Below are 13,590 nucleotides of genomic sequence, written 5' to 3'. Positions count from 1 at the left end.
ATTAATTACATCTCTTAAATAGTATGTGACCCCCCATTTCCTTGCAGGTAGATTAGATGTGAGGTGCCACATTTTTTATTGCTGTACTTTCTGGGTGTATTAATACGCTGCTTATATCAGTTTTATTAGTAAACGTTAACATCGGCAATAGGAATTGATTTGGTTTATTAGAATCTACAACGTGGGATACAGGTAGTAGTAAACCAAATAACTTCCGGCTAGGTCGAAGATCGAGGTGCACCCACTTTTTGACAGAGAAGTTCACACTACAAGTCCTGTGATTGGTAGTAAATGTGAGTGTGTTTGTTGTAAAAAAAAGATTAGTTTCATCTGTGCAAATAATGTATACAATTTTATTTCATCTAGTACCACTGTGTCAAGTAACCTTGTGCTTGAAACATGAATGGGGTACCTGTAAAAAATACTCAAATTCTGTGCGAAACTAGGGGTGTTGTAAAAACATCTGGTTATGCCAAAAATGAGCCATGAAAGGTACCATTTTGTTGAGTTTATACTTTGAGGTAGGGGTTGTAGTACTGATATTTATAGCGGGTTTTCTCTCTAAAACTATGTCAAAGTTACCAAATGTTTAACATTCAATACCCAAAGATTAATAAATTAACGTGTTCTAGCGGTGTCGTTAAAAAAAACCTAAACTTTTTATTGTTGTTGAATAGAAGCTACCACAGGACAGTCCCTTTATTTGGGGATCAGTCAATGTTCCGATTAAGTACGTACGTGCTAACGGTTTTTTCGTGTAGTGATAGGCAGCAATTCCTGTGTATTCACTATAGTTATATATGGCTCAGATATATATGCCAACTCAGTTGTTTAAACGTGTCCTATATCTGTGGATTTTGTTATTCCAGATAGCAAAGTCTAAGAAAGATGTTGTCACGAATCATGGCGCATGGATACAGGGATGATCGTGAACCACTTCTGTCTACTCCCGGTACCTTTAGTAGTTCCTGTGGGAACTTTATGTCTGAGGCGCCGCCACCGTTTAGTGGAAATAGAGCCTTAGTGTTGCCTGCTGGGAAAACACACCACCTGTTCTTCTCTCATAGTTCTGACGGCCAGCAATGGGTTGAGATGTGTGTAGAGCGACTGGAACAAGACTGTGGGATCAAGTGTCTGTGGCCTCCGAGAGATTTCACTCCTGGGAAACCGATTGTTTCTCTTATCGAAGATGGAATGTCACGTGCTATGAAAATAGTTCTGGTTTTGTCGCCAGAATACATCGACAGTGGGTGGTGTTCTTACGAAAGACACCTTGCGTTTGTGTTGTCTGTCCAAGAGAGACGGAACTGCATCATCCCAGTGATGCTGAAACCCTGCCCCGTGCCAGACGTGCTGAGAACCGTCAACTACATCGACGTCACCAAGGGAGAGAATGCTGACTGTAAAATTGCTAACGCGTTGTACCAGAAATGTAAGTCGCAATCTTGTGTCCACTGCGAAAAAACCCCCCAAAGTCCTATATTTTAAGTATTTAGACTACCGGGTAGGTATCATTAACCATATGCAATATGCCATTAACAGCCCATGTTATATTGCTAAAAATTCGCTAATTAAGCAAGTTCTCATTGACACAATATTCCATTTCGAAAATATTGTATATCTCCATGTATATTTACTCCAAAACTGAGAACATGAACGTCCCAGCTATTTGTCACGTGACACCATCTGTCTATATTATTTGTCTATCCACGTGTTGCATGGTTGTTAATTCGACGCCACAATACAACACATACATCTGCTATTGGGTACGAGTGGTGCATTGGTGATTCACATTGGAAATCTGTTCCGTTGTACAACTATGTCTTGTATGTAGATATATTTTATAATAACTGGTGGTTACTGTATTATAAAATATGAACTAAATATATATTTTTATTTTATAAAGGTCCGCATGGAAAAATCGAATATGGTTCCCTTAAATGTAAAACAATCCCAATTTTGTAGTATTAAACACTAATATACAAGCGTGCACTGGTGTAGTTTCCACTCGACAACTCAAATAAATTTGAACTTCGCAACTACACGTGTCTAATCCTCAAATAGTATTGCACGGACTACGACGAAACGGTGACTTTCGAGTGACATACATTCTTGTCAATTTCGGTCACCAGTAGGCCATGCAATATTTGGGTGCACATTAGTAGGAAAATTTTGTGAGGGTACTTTGTTTTAAGTAGCATAATGTCCTCAAACTCACAATTAGTTGCGCACGTGAATCTCTTTTCTGCCTAACGGTCTGAAACGAGATTCACACGCGCAACTAATCGCGAGATTTCGGACATTATCCAAAAGAAAGAAACTTATCTAACAGTAAATATGTGTGTATGTTTCTCCGTTTTAGGTGAACTTCAAGACATTCTGCCAACTTTTAACCGACAACACCACCAAGAAGGTAACAAGCTTTAATTTTCATTACTTTTATAAATTGTTTTAAAATGCCTTTTAAAATGTACAATAACGGACAATTTTGAGATTTGTCATATGGGACCTCTGTTATTGAGTGGTGCAATCACTGCCCTGGTTGTCCCTAACTTCAGTCAGAAAAGGGTGAAATATTAAAACTCGCTTGACATTTTTCTGTGGGTTTTTTTTTTCTGTGTGTTTACAAAGCCTTGCCATTCATTCTTGTTATAACCTGAATAATGTAGGCTACTGTTAAATTCAACATGAAACTCCTTTCGTGCTCATAATAATAACTTGAAATGGGATTAGTTAAGTTATCTTAACGTTGAGCCAATCCACAATAAGTTTAATTATTACCGAAAATTTATGAACAGTGACACATCGATAAACCTAGACAAAAAATACAAATCGCGTAAGGATGCCTAATACCGCGTCTTAATTTTGAAACCCATTGTTTCAATTGCGAGAAAAGCCTTTTATTAGTGTGATTGTTTGGAAAACAGATGCCGATAAATGTTATACATTTCTTATTCAGGTTATATATAGAGGATTCGTCACGAGTATTTTTTAATATGGAAAATATCAACCGACGCCATATTACCGTAAATGAAATGTGTTGAGTGCGTCGTTAAATAAAACATTTCCTTTCTTCCTTCTAAAAAATCTTTTATTTCGGTTGTTTTGTTTTTGTTTTTGTTTTTGTTAGCCCCAAATCCAGGGGCGGATCCAGAAAATATTTTGGACCAACTCGTCAAAAAGCATTCCAATGGAAAAAAAATAAACGAGGGGAAAAAAGGGGACTTGCATATTTTTTTAGGGGGAACTGGTCAGCTAATCCCTTCTGGATCGGTCTCTAAAACCTAAATATACCGGCCTCGGTGGCGTCGTAGTTAGGCCATCGGTCTACAGGCTGGTAGGTACTGGGTTCGGATCCCAGTCGAGGCATGCGATTTTTAATCTAGATACCGACTCCAAACCCTGAGTGTGTGCTCCGCAAGGCTCAATGGGTAGGTGTAAACCACTTGCACCGACCAATGATCTATAACTGGTACAACAAAGGACATGGTTTGTGCTATCCTGTCTTTGGGAAGCGCAAATAAAAGAACCCTTGCTGCTTGTCGTAAAATAGTAGCCTATGTGGCGACAGCGGGTTTCCTAAAAAAAAAAGTGTCAGAATGACCATATATTAGACGTCCAATAGCTGATGATAAGATAAAAAATCAATGTGCTCTTGTGACGTCGTTAAATAAAACAAACTTTACTTTATTCTCTATATAAAGGTTCTAACAACCTCGTCGGAGAGTTAGACGTTGATGGGGCCAGTTGTATATTAATAAATTTAACGATACACTCGGCACATTGTAATATGGTTATATGGCGTCGGACATGTATATGGTTAAAGACCACACAGATAATAAGAGAGGAAACCCACGCAGTGGGTTACTTTAATATTAATATCAAATGATCTTTAATATGCAGCATCCCACAGACAGGATAGTACATACCACGGCCTTTGTTACGCCAGTTGTCCACACTGGCTGGAACGAGAAATACACCAATGGACCCACCGACGGGGATCGATCTTAGACCAATGGCGCAACAGGTAAGTGTTACGTGCTGCCTTGTCATAATTTTTAGAGTTGAGATGTCCTCACACACACACACACACACACACACACACACACACACACACACACACACACTCAGCCTCCAGCAACCACGCAACCCCATCCATATAAGCACATAAAATCATGACTTCTTTAGCGTCAGTACCTACCTGGTATGGTTTTGTGTCGTAATACATAAAGTTTATCTACTTTTTTACTAAAACCTAAATACGCTCCTGAAAAATGTGAGAGAGAGAGAGAGAGAGAGAGAGAGAGAGAGAGAGAGAGAGAGAGAGAGAGAGAGAGAGAGAGAGAGAGAGAGAGAGAGAGAGAGAGAGAGAGAGAGAGAGAGAGAGAGAGAGATTGATTGATTATCACTAGACCAACTGTGGTGCAGAGTATTTCAAATGCGCTTGATATGTATACGTGACTGTTCAACTTCCCCTTGTATTATGACCTTACACTTGGCGAGTGGCCAGGAAAAACCAGTAAAACATTACGCAAGACAACCGAGGAGTACAGTGGGAACGAAAGGGTACATGCGTGAATTGGTAGAGTTATCTCAGTATACATATTTGTCACTGGCGTCGCTAGTAGTTGTTTCTTGTGTAACACGAGCCGTTTCGTAGAATACTACGAGGAAAATCTTACTTTCGCTTTCACATACAGGGTTTACTTTGACTGAGGTAAGTACAAAAACAAAACGGTTTATAATATTTGTTTGGTCCCCCCCCCCCCCCCCGTATTTGAAGTATATCACTGGCGTAGGAAGCGAGAGGGGGAGGGGGATGTGCCCCCACTTTGTAGCAGCAGTAGCGATGTTCTTGTTAAAATACATTTCTACTTGTATTTATATATAGGCCCTATGTATGTGTGTGCTCCCCCATCCCCCCCCCCCCCACACACACACACCTTTTCGCACCTTCCTACGCCCCTGTATATGTATCAGATATATATTACAAAATAGTTATAAAATATGAATAATCAAGTAGACGTTTCGTACATTTTTCTTTCTTGTATGTTGTGGGTTTTTTTGCGTGGCTGGGGAATGGACGTGAATAATATTGACGGTTACAATTGATTACAGAAGAACGCGTGTTCGATCACGATGGGGGTGGGGTATTACCAAAGAGTTTTACAAAGGCCGTGACGGGCTATATGCTGTCGTGTATGCGGGGGAAATAACAGAAAATATGCTTTCATGCGCGTATGTAGGAGGTTAGCCCGAGTAAGCTGACTGTAAGAAAGCTAGACGGACATTTTGTTTTTCTCTGCCGAGTACTCGATCTAGCAGGAAGTGAGTTTCGGGGGTCGAACCCTCCCTTTTGATCAATGAATTTGTTTTTAACATATTTTCCCATCGATGGTTGTTTTCACCGTCCCAAGAGAGAGAGAGAGAGAGAGAGAGAGAGAGAGAGAGAGAGAGAGAGAGAGAGAGAGAGAGAGAGAGAGAGAGAGAGAGAGAGAGATACGGGGTGGGTGTGCGTTACAGTATGTACTAGCCGTAGGGCACTGGTTGAGTCGTATCGGGTGTGGTTAATGTGGGGCTAACACCTTTAACGGAGTACGTCGAGGGCGGTCGATCTAGTGACCTATCGCACATCAGGCGGGCGTACGGGCTCCCACCTTTGTGTGTAATTGTGTATACGTGTGTATGTGTGTATGTGTCATATTTCTTAGGCCTAAAGCAAATTTGTTTCCAGTTTCCCGACCTACCCTAATTTTATGTAGCGACCCTGAAATGTTTTGAAGCAAACAAAACAAAAACATAAACATGATCCCTGATTTGTTGCAATCAGCGAACTAGATTGGAACACCTTGGCCGATTAAGGTGTTTAGGTTCGATTCGATTTAAAAAAGAGAGAAACAAGTTGCAACCTACCTATCAAGGATGAAACCTGAAACACACATTATGATATATACACATTTATTACCTTTTAGATAAATTTCATGCGTTTTGATTGGTTAATAGCCAATGCCTACCACAAGTACACCGTCTCATTTTCGGGAAAATACAGGATTTGCGGGAAAATACAGAATTTGCCGGAGTGTATGAAATGTTACGTAACTTGCTCGACTGGTTGTACGAAAATACAAACTGCGTATGAGACCGACGCAATTTTCTCGAACACGCCTCACTGATTAAATTCATAATGAGTGGAAATACCACAATTCGGTCAATTTATTTTTACTGTTTATTTGAAGATTTCTTGAGCACGTTTGGCAAAAAAAAAAATTCGCGTATTAAAATCTAATGCTAGAATATAGCATTGCGTAATCAGTTACCGTGTTAGAACTTGGGCTAATTATCAGTGACGTGGGCAGGATTTTGTATTGGGGGGGGGGGGGGGGGGGGGATATGACACAGGAACCTTTTTAATGTTATTAATAAGAAAAAAGGTAAAAATTTCCCGGGATTGGGAAACATACTTTAAGTAATAACTCGGCATGCTTTTCTGCAGGTTCTACAAGCACAACACGACAAATATTTTTGTTCGGCTGCGGGTGTTCAATTTTGTTTTCCCGATACGATTACAACATAATCGCAAACGTTTAAAACACGCAAAATAACAAGGCGCTATGAGTTGTCTCCCGTTCGAAACAAAACACAGGTCTCCAAATGATTTCAGGGTGCAACCACCCGGAATCCTTGTTGACACTCTTAATACCCAACAGCTATATATATATATATATATATATATATATAGAGAGAGAGAGAGAGAGAGAGAGAGAGAGAGAGAGAGAGAGAGAGAGAGAGAGAGAGAGAGAGAGAGAGAGAGAGGGGGGGGGGGGGGTATTACCAGTGTTTTTCGGTATCGTCAATTATATGATATATTAGGAATAAAAATTGTATAGTGACGATACCGAAACACACGAGGGTAATAATCTCTTTATCATATAATCTCAAGCTTAATACAACGTGGTTTTGTAAACTGTACACGCAACTTTAATTCCAGTCCGCCATTACTAGATATTCAAATGACGTAAGGATATGTGGCGCGGTGTCTTTTTTTTTAATGGAAATGACGTCAAATTTGAATGACGTCATTTTGGATGTCCTTACATCAAAATAAACTAGGGCGTAACGTTTTTGGTTTTCTGAACGCTGGACAGCTTTCAGTGTAAAATTGCTATTGAAATGTTTTTATTTGATGACTATGAATGCATACCGTACGTCAATTATGGCGTGTCACCCTAGTACGTTTGCTTAAATGTCAATAAATCTAGTGCCGTGACCTCGATTAATTTACGTCTAATTTGCAAAGTTATCAAATTCTTAAAGTATGTGATCTGAAAAATATCACATACTTTGATTGCACTGAAAATGTAAGATATTATATGATAAATAAATAAATAAATAAATAAATATTCATATACATATACATAGAGGCTCATTTAAAGCGCTTTTGGCATTTCTTACACACCCATTGGTGAGAACATCATGCGTTATTTTTGATAACACAGTGGAAATAGATTTTATATATATTTATATATTATCTACTTTAAAAAGCGTGCATACCAATATTTTAATAAATTGATGGTATGGTTTATTAACATACAGTATATATCTAAATCTTTACTGAATGTATTTATACGCCAAATATTCACCAATATGCACAAGGATATTTATAGCATTAATAATGCCAAAAGAAACTTTTTTTCACTTTACAGTTCTGCAAATATGATGTCTTTAAATTGCCAAACAACTGATTGCTTGACCCCGAAACCGATGTGTTATATGGGAATGTGTTACGCAAAATGTCCATTTGACACATGTGCAATGATCAATAGCACTATATGCATCGACAAGTCAGGAAAAATAGCATTCAACGGGACATGCATAGATAAGTGTCCACCATCTCATCCTATATTTGACCCGGATGCTTTTGTTGACCAGTGCTGCGTGGAGTGCCCCTATTCAGAAGTAGCTAACAACAGCGTGTGCATCTCCGGTGACGACTGCAAGACGGCCGGGTGGCAGATCTACAACCATCAGTGTGTTAAAAGTTGCCCACCTGGTACCAGACGAATAATAAACGACTTCAAAGATGACACGTGTGAAGATGCCTTGGTGACTCACGTTATTTTGGGCGTATCGTCTGTGTGTCTGGCGCTCGTCATTGTGGCTTGCGTGATGTTCTTTAGGAATCCCCGGAAGTCGAGAAACAAAGTTAACGAGCACGATGGTGCGGTACGTAGAACTCCTCAGTATTGTCTTATTTTAACTGTTTCCTTGATGTTGCAAAGATAATTATATATATATATATATACATATATATATATATATATATATATATATATATATATATATATATATATATATCCCCTAGCTGATGATGCACATACAACTCTGTGTTCAAACTATTTTAACCTAGCTTGTTGTTGCAAAGAGATACCTCCACTAGCTGATGAGGTAGGTAGAGTTCATAAATATTTCGATAATATTTTAACTGTGTGCTTGTTACTGTAAAGAGATACCTCCCCTATCTCGTATTATTGGCAAAACATGTATACAGTTTCGGTGGCTGTCAATTATTTCGATAACTAGTATAACAGTTTTAACTGATTTAATTTCGGATTGGAATAAGACGTTTTCATTAGGCAGCAAGTCCCGCTAGTAGTGCTCCAGGAAGACATAACAGTGGGCAGCATTTGATCCCAGCAGAAAATAGAGTTAGATACCACATTTGATATCGTAAATGATAACTTTCAAAATTAGCATTCACCATCACCAAGGGGCGGGACCTAGCTCAGTCAGTAGAGCGCTCGCCTGGGGTGTTTGCATAGGATCGAATCACCTCAGTGGACCCATTCTCTGACAGTTTTATCCCATCCCAGTTTATAACTTGATGTTTCGGAATGTAAATGTAATAGACTTAAATATAACAACACTAGGTCACCCATGTCATGTAAATTTAACGCAATAAGCTTTACTAGGATTCCACAATTGGTATATCAAAGGCCGAAGCATGTGTTACATACAATTTGTGAAACATGCACTCCTGATTTTTCATACCATACGGATACAGCAGCAGCGATATCAGTAAAAACAACAGCAGCAACAACAGTAGCAGTAGTAGTAGTAGCAATAGTAACAGCAGCAGTAGTTGTAGTACATCATATAGAAGTAAATCTTCATCATAATCATAATTACGATAATCATAACAATCAGCTATCAATGTGTTTTGTTTCCAGCGAGAACCACTTATTGATGATGAGGATCAGACTTATATGATCAGCAGTGGACCACCCCTCCCGCAGCCTAAAATCAGAAGAGAGCCAATGCATAACCCTGATACATCCCTCAATGAAGCAGCTGGCAGAGATCAGCCAATACACGCCACCGATACACAAGTCAAGGAAATCGACGGTGGGAATGAGACGTTTGTAAAAAGTTTCCCTCAGCTGAATCGCATTAATGAGCTGGTTGCCATCGGTGACCAAAGTGACCGTGTGGAACAGTTTTGTAGAGAAGATGATGAACTCTCTTCCATTCCAACTATTGTGGCTCTAAAGGGCTTCCAAGAGAGCGATAATTCCCTGGATTCATATACCGGAACTTACGATTGATAACTACGGACAGATACTACGTAGTATTTGCTTCACAGCTACTTGACGTTTAAAATAACACTGGAGATACACTTTGTAGTATTTGCTTCACAGACGTTGACGTTTACGATAACTCTGAATACGCTTTGTAGCATTTCCTTCACTGCTGCTTGACAACTAAGGAGATATGCTTTGTAGTATGCATAATGTTTAGGATAACAAATGAGATGCGTTTTGTAGTATTTGCTTCACAGGTAGGTGGTTGACGTTAAATAAATGAGCATGGTAGCTCGAAGGCTGCATGCAATGATCTGTGATCAATAATTCATTTGTACATAAATAATTAATATTAATGCAACATATCTTACAACCCTTGGTAGTGTAGTGGTTAAGTCACCGTACTGGGTTCGCATCCCAGTACCGCTCCCACCTAGAGGGAGTTTAAGGTAGGTGTAACTGACTAGACATTCTCTCGCCGACAACATGCATTTATATATTAGCGGTAACCATTTGCAATATTTAACTAACCATGCCAGTTATATATATCATAATTGTATACGACAGAGCTGGGCAGTAGTATGAACCCGTGTGTACTAGCAACAAGGGAAGTGCTGGGTACACTACACAGCATGAAGAACTTTATGAATCTCATTTGACTTTTATAAGATCGTTCTGATGGACATGGACTTCTTTAGTGTTTTATGTACCATAGTACGACGTTGAATAGCCGATGTATCGTCAACCAGAGCCTCGACAATTGCCGATTAACATAGACTGTTGATATTTTCCATATTAAAAATGCTCTTGACGAATCATCTCTCTCTCTCTCTCTCTCTCTCTCTCTCTCTCTCTCTCTCTCTCTCTCTCTCTCTCTCTCTCTCTATATATATATATATATATATATATATATATATATATAAAAAATAATATATATGTATATACTTTGTTGATATTTTCCATATTAAAAATGCTCTTGACGAATCATCTCTCTCTCTCTCTCTCTCTCTCTCTCTCTCTCTCTCTCTCTCTCTCTATATATATATATATATATATATATATATATAAAAAAATTATATATATGTATATACTTTGTTGATATTTTCCATATTAAAAATGCTCTTGACGAATCATCTCTCTCTCTCTCTCTCTCTCTCTCTCTCTCTCTCTCTCTCTCTCTCTTTCTTTATATATATATATATATATATATATATATATATATATATATATATATAATTTTAATAGTTTATGAACCCCAGAAATATATATGGTAGTGTCGGGGTTGGAGTTCCTGATATTAGTACCTGACAGTCGTGCTAATATAAACATAATATTAATACATATGCTATATTACATCAGTATAATTAAACATGAATACGTAAAAAAAAGATAGTAATACATGGGGTTAACAAGTGAACTTAGAAGTAAAGAATGAATAAGGTTTAGCGTGAAAGAAGAAATAAAGAAGGAAGCAAACACAGAATGAATGTTAAGATAAAATGTTAAGATAAGATTTTGAAACAAAAATGATAAAAACATTTCTTGTAATAAATACCTCTAGAACAACATATTGCTGTGTCTTGTTTTCAGGAATATTTACCAAGATGCCCAATTTTCTTCATATTCTTTAAAACGACAATTTTTGTAAAGTATATGTATGTTTCAATTTGTATTCCATCTTTTATAATGTTTATAAGAGCATATATGTTAGGTTTCTGTTTCTGCATTATATTTCTGTATATATAATATTCAACATTAATAATGAGACAATTAGAAAATACCATTATACTTTTTTTTGCTGTTTAAAATTCTAAACGTTACTATTTGTTTATCAAATTGTGTATGTTCACATAGGTCCTAGTACGACAGTTCAATGTCTTTCCATATAACTAGCACTTCAGAACAGTCATAGAACAAATGTTCCAATGCTTCTGGCTGTGTATGGCAACTCCTCACATATATTTGATTCTATATATTATTTGATTTTATAAAGAAAAGTGTTTGTTTTTATTATTTGATGTCCGATGTAAGATATTAAAACCATAGTAAAGTTGGGTCTTTTATACACAGAAATTGTAAATTATAAATTGTTTTCCACTCTTGGGGCAATAACAATTAACCTAAATTTGAACATTCCCGTTGGGAAGTTGGCACAATTGTTGATTAATTTAAAATATTGTACATTTATTTACGTCATTTTGAAGTTTTAATAAACAACCCTATTTTAAAAGGAATATAGGATTGATGATTATTACCTGATATATTTTTTTTTTTATAATTGACTTTTTCTCATGTGTAAAGGTTTTAACTGTTTTTATTAAAGATGCATATTCTAAAAGGTTTGATCGTGTTTGAAATTTAATTCTAAGTGCTTCATAGTTTAAACATCGACCCTTTTCATCCATTAGGGGGCGGGACGTAGCCCAGTGGTAAAGCACTCGCTCGATGCGCGGTCGGTCTGGGATCAATTCCCATTGGTGAGCCCATTGGGCTATTTCTCGTTCCAGGCAGTGCACCACGACTGGTATATCAAAGGCCGTGGTATGTACTACCCTGTCTGTGGGATGGTGCATATAAAAGATCCCTTGCTGCTAATCGAAAAGAGTAGCCCATGAAGTGGCGACAGCGGGTTTCCTCTCTCAATATATGTGTGGTCCTTAACCATATGTCTGACGCCATATAACCGTCAATAAAATGTGTTGAGTGCGTCGTTAAATAAAACATCTTTCTTTCATCTATTATATTGGTGCGTTCGTTCGTGCGTGCGTGCGCGTGTGTTTGAATTTTTTTTACGTCATGACCTAATTTTACCTACGTATGAATACATCAGCTGATGTATTTGATTAGCATATCGAAAGTATATTTTCGTGAAGTTACAAATGACCCATCATAGTAGCTAAATGGAAAAGAAAAACGAAACCCAAATATGTTGTCTACGTATGTGCGTTTCATAAAGTACTATTTTACTATTTCTCGTTCCAGCCAGTGCTCCACGACTGGTATATCAAAGGCCGTGGTATGTGCTATCCTGTCTGTGGGATGGTGCATATAAAATATCCCTTGCTGCTAATCGAAAAGAGTAGCTCATTAAGTGGCGACAGCGTATTTCCTCTCTCAATATCTGTGTGGTCCTTAACCATATGTTTGACGCCGTATAACCGTAAATAAAATGTGTTGAGAGCTTCGATCAATACATTTCCTTCCTTTCTTCATTCATAAAGTATTTGATATTATCCAAAATGTGTCGATTGATGTAAATAAAGTTGTAACACAAACAATGTCATAAGGGATCACGGAAACGGTTTTTGATTACTTGACTGCTGCATCTATCGTGAGTAGTGGTTGTTTTTTCCCAAATATATTGGTGCAGAATAGTGGAATTAATCAATCGTGGTAGAGTTACCACTGCAGAAGACTTTTATGTTAAAGTTTGATGACACTGATTGTTTGAAACATATTTTATTCGGTTTTTTTTTTTTAATAAATGGATTAGGCACAAGTTATACAACTTACTTGGCATTCTCCATACTACATACATATCACGCCAGTAATATACTTTTGCTATTTAAATATGAATAGAAGTAAATATTATTGAAAGAGAATTGGAAAGAAAGAAAGAATAAAGGGAATAGAGAAAATACTCAATAAAGAGTTATCTATGTGTGACAGCAGGTTCGCTAAAACAAAACACAAAATAAGACATCGCAATGATTACGTAATGGCTAAACAAAAAATACTATTTAAAACATCCATACATTAATACCTATGTACATAAAACAAATATGTATTGTCTTCTTCACTTAGAGCAGTTTTTACCATTTAAAACCAGTTGTAAATCAATTGGCTGAAATCTTTGCAATGAATCCCAGAGTGCGTCTTTGCCTCTCATATAAAATGCATTCACAGAAAAAAAACATTTTCGAAATTATATCCACACCTACACGAGGAATCTGTGCTAAGCCCAACTCGATATACGTTTGCTTTTAAATCACTACACCTGTATCTTAACGTG

At 37.5% G+C, this 13,590-nt stretch overlaps 2 protein-coding genes across 2 annotated transcripts; both read left to right on the top strand.

Moving 5' to 3' along the window:
• Window positions 1–903: 903 nt before the first annotated feature.
• Window positions 904–2,427, top strand: LOC121368760 (stimulator of interferon genes protein-like). Its single transcript, XM_041493506.1, has 2 exons — window positions 904–1,432; window positions 2,363–2,427. The coding sequence occupies exons 1-2, from the start codon at window positions 904–906 to the stop codon at window positions 2,425–2,427; spliced, it is 594 nt and encodes a 197-aa protein (XP_041349440.1).
• Window positions 2,428–4,601: 2,174 nt separating this feature from the next.
• On the top strand, window positions 4,602–10,465 carry LOC121391464. The gene is made up of 3 exons (XM_041523093.1): window positions 4,602–4,717; window positions 7,704–8,223; window positions 9,228–10,465. Exons 2-3 carry the CDS (start codon window positions 7,714–7,716, stop codon window positions 9,600–9,602), a joined length of 885 nt encoding a protein of 294 aa, XP_041379027.1. The 5' UTR covers window positions 4,602–4,717; window positions 7,704–7,713; the 3' UTR covers window positions 9,603–10,465.
• Window positions 10,466–13,590: the final 3,125 nt, after the last annotated feature.

This window comes from Gigantopelta aegis, chromosome 3 (assembly GCF_016097555.1).
Source record: "Gigantopelta aegis isolate Gae_Host chromosome 3, Gae_host_genome, whole genome shotgun sequence".
Classification (NCBI taxonomy): Eukaryota; Metazoa; Mollusca; class Gastropoda; order Neomphalida; family Peltospiridae; genus Gigantopelta; species Gigantopelta aegis.
Note: the sequence above shows the minus strand (reverse complement) of the source record. Positions and strands in the feature narration are given on the sequence as shown.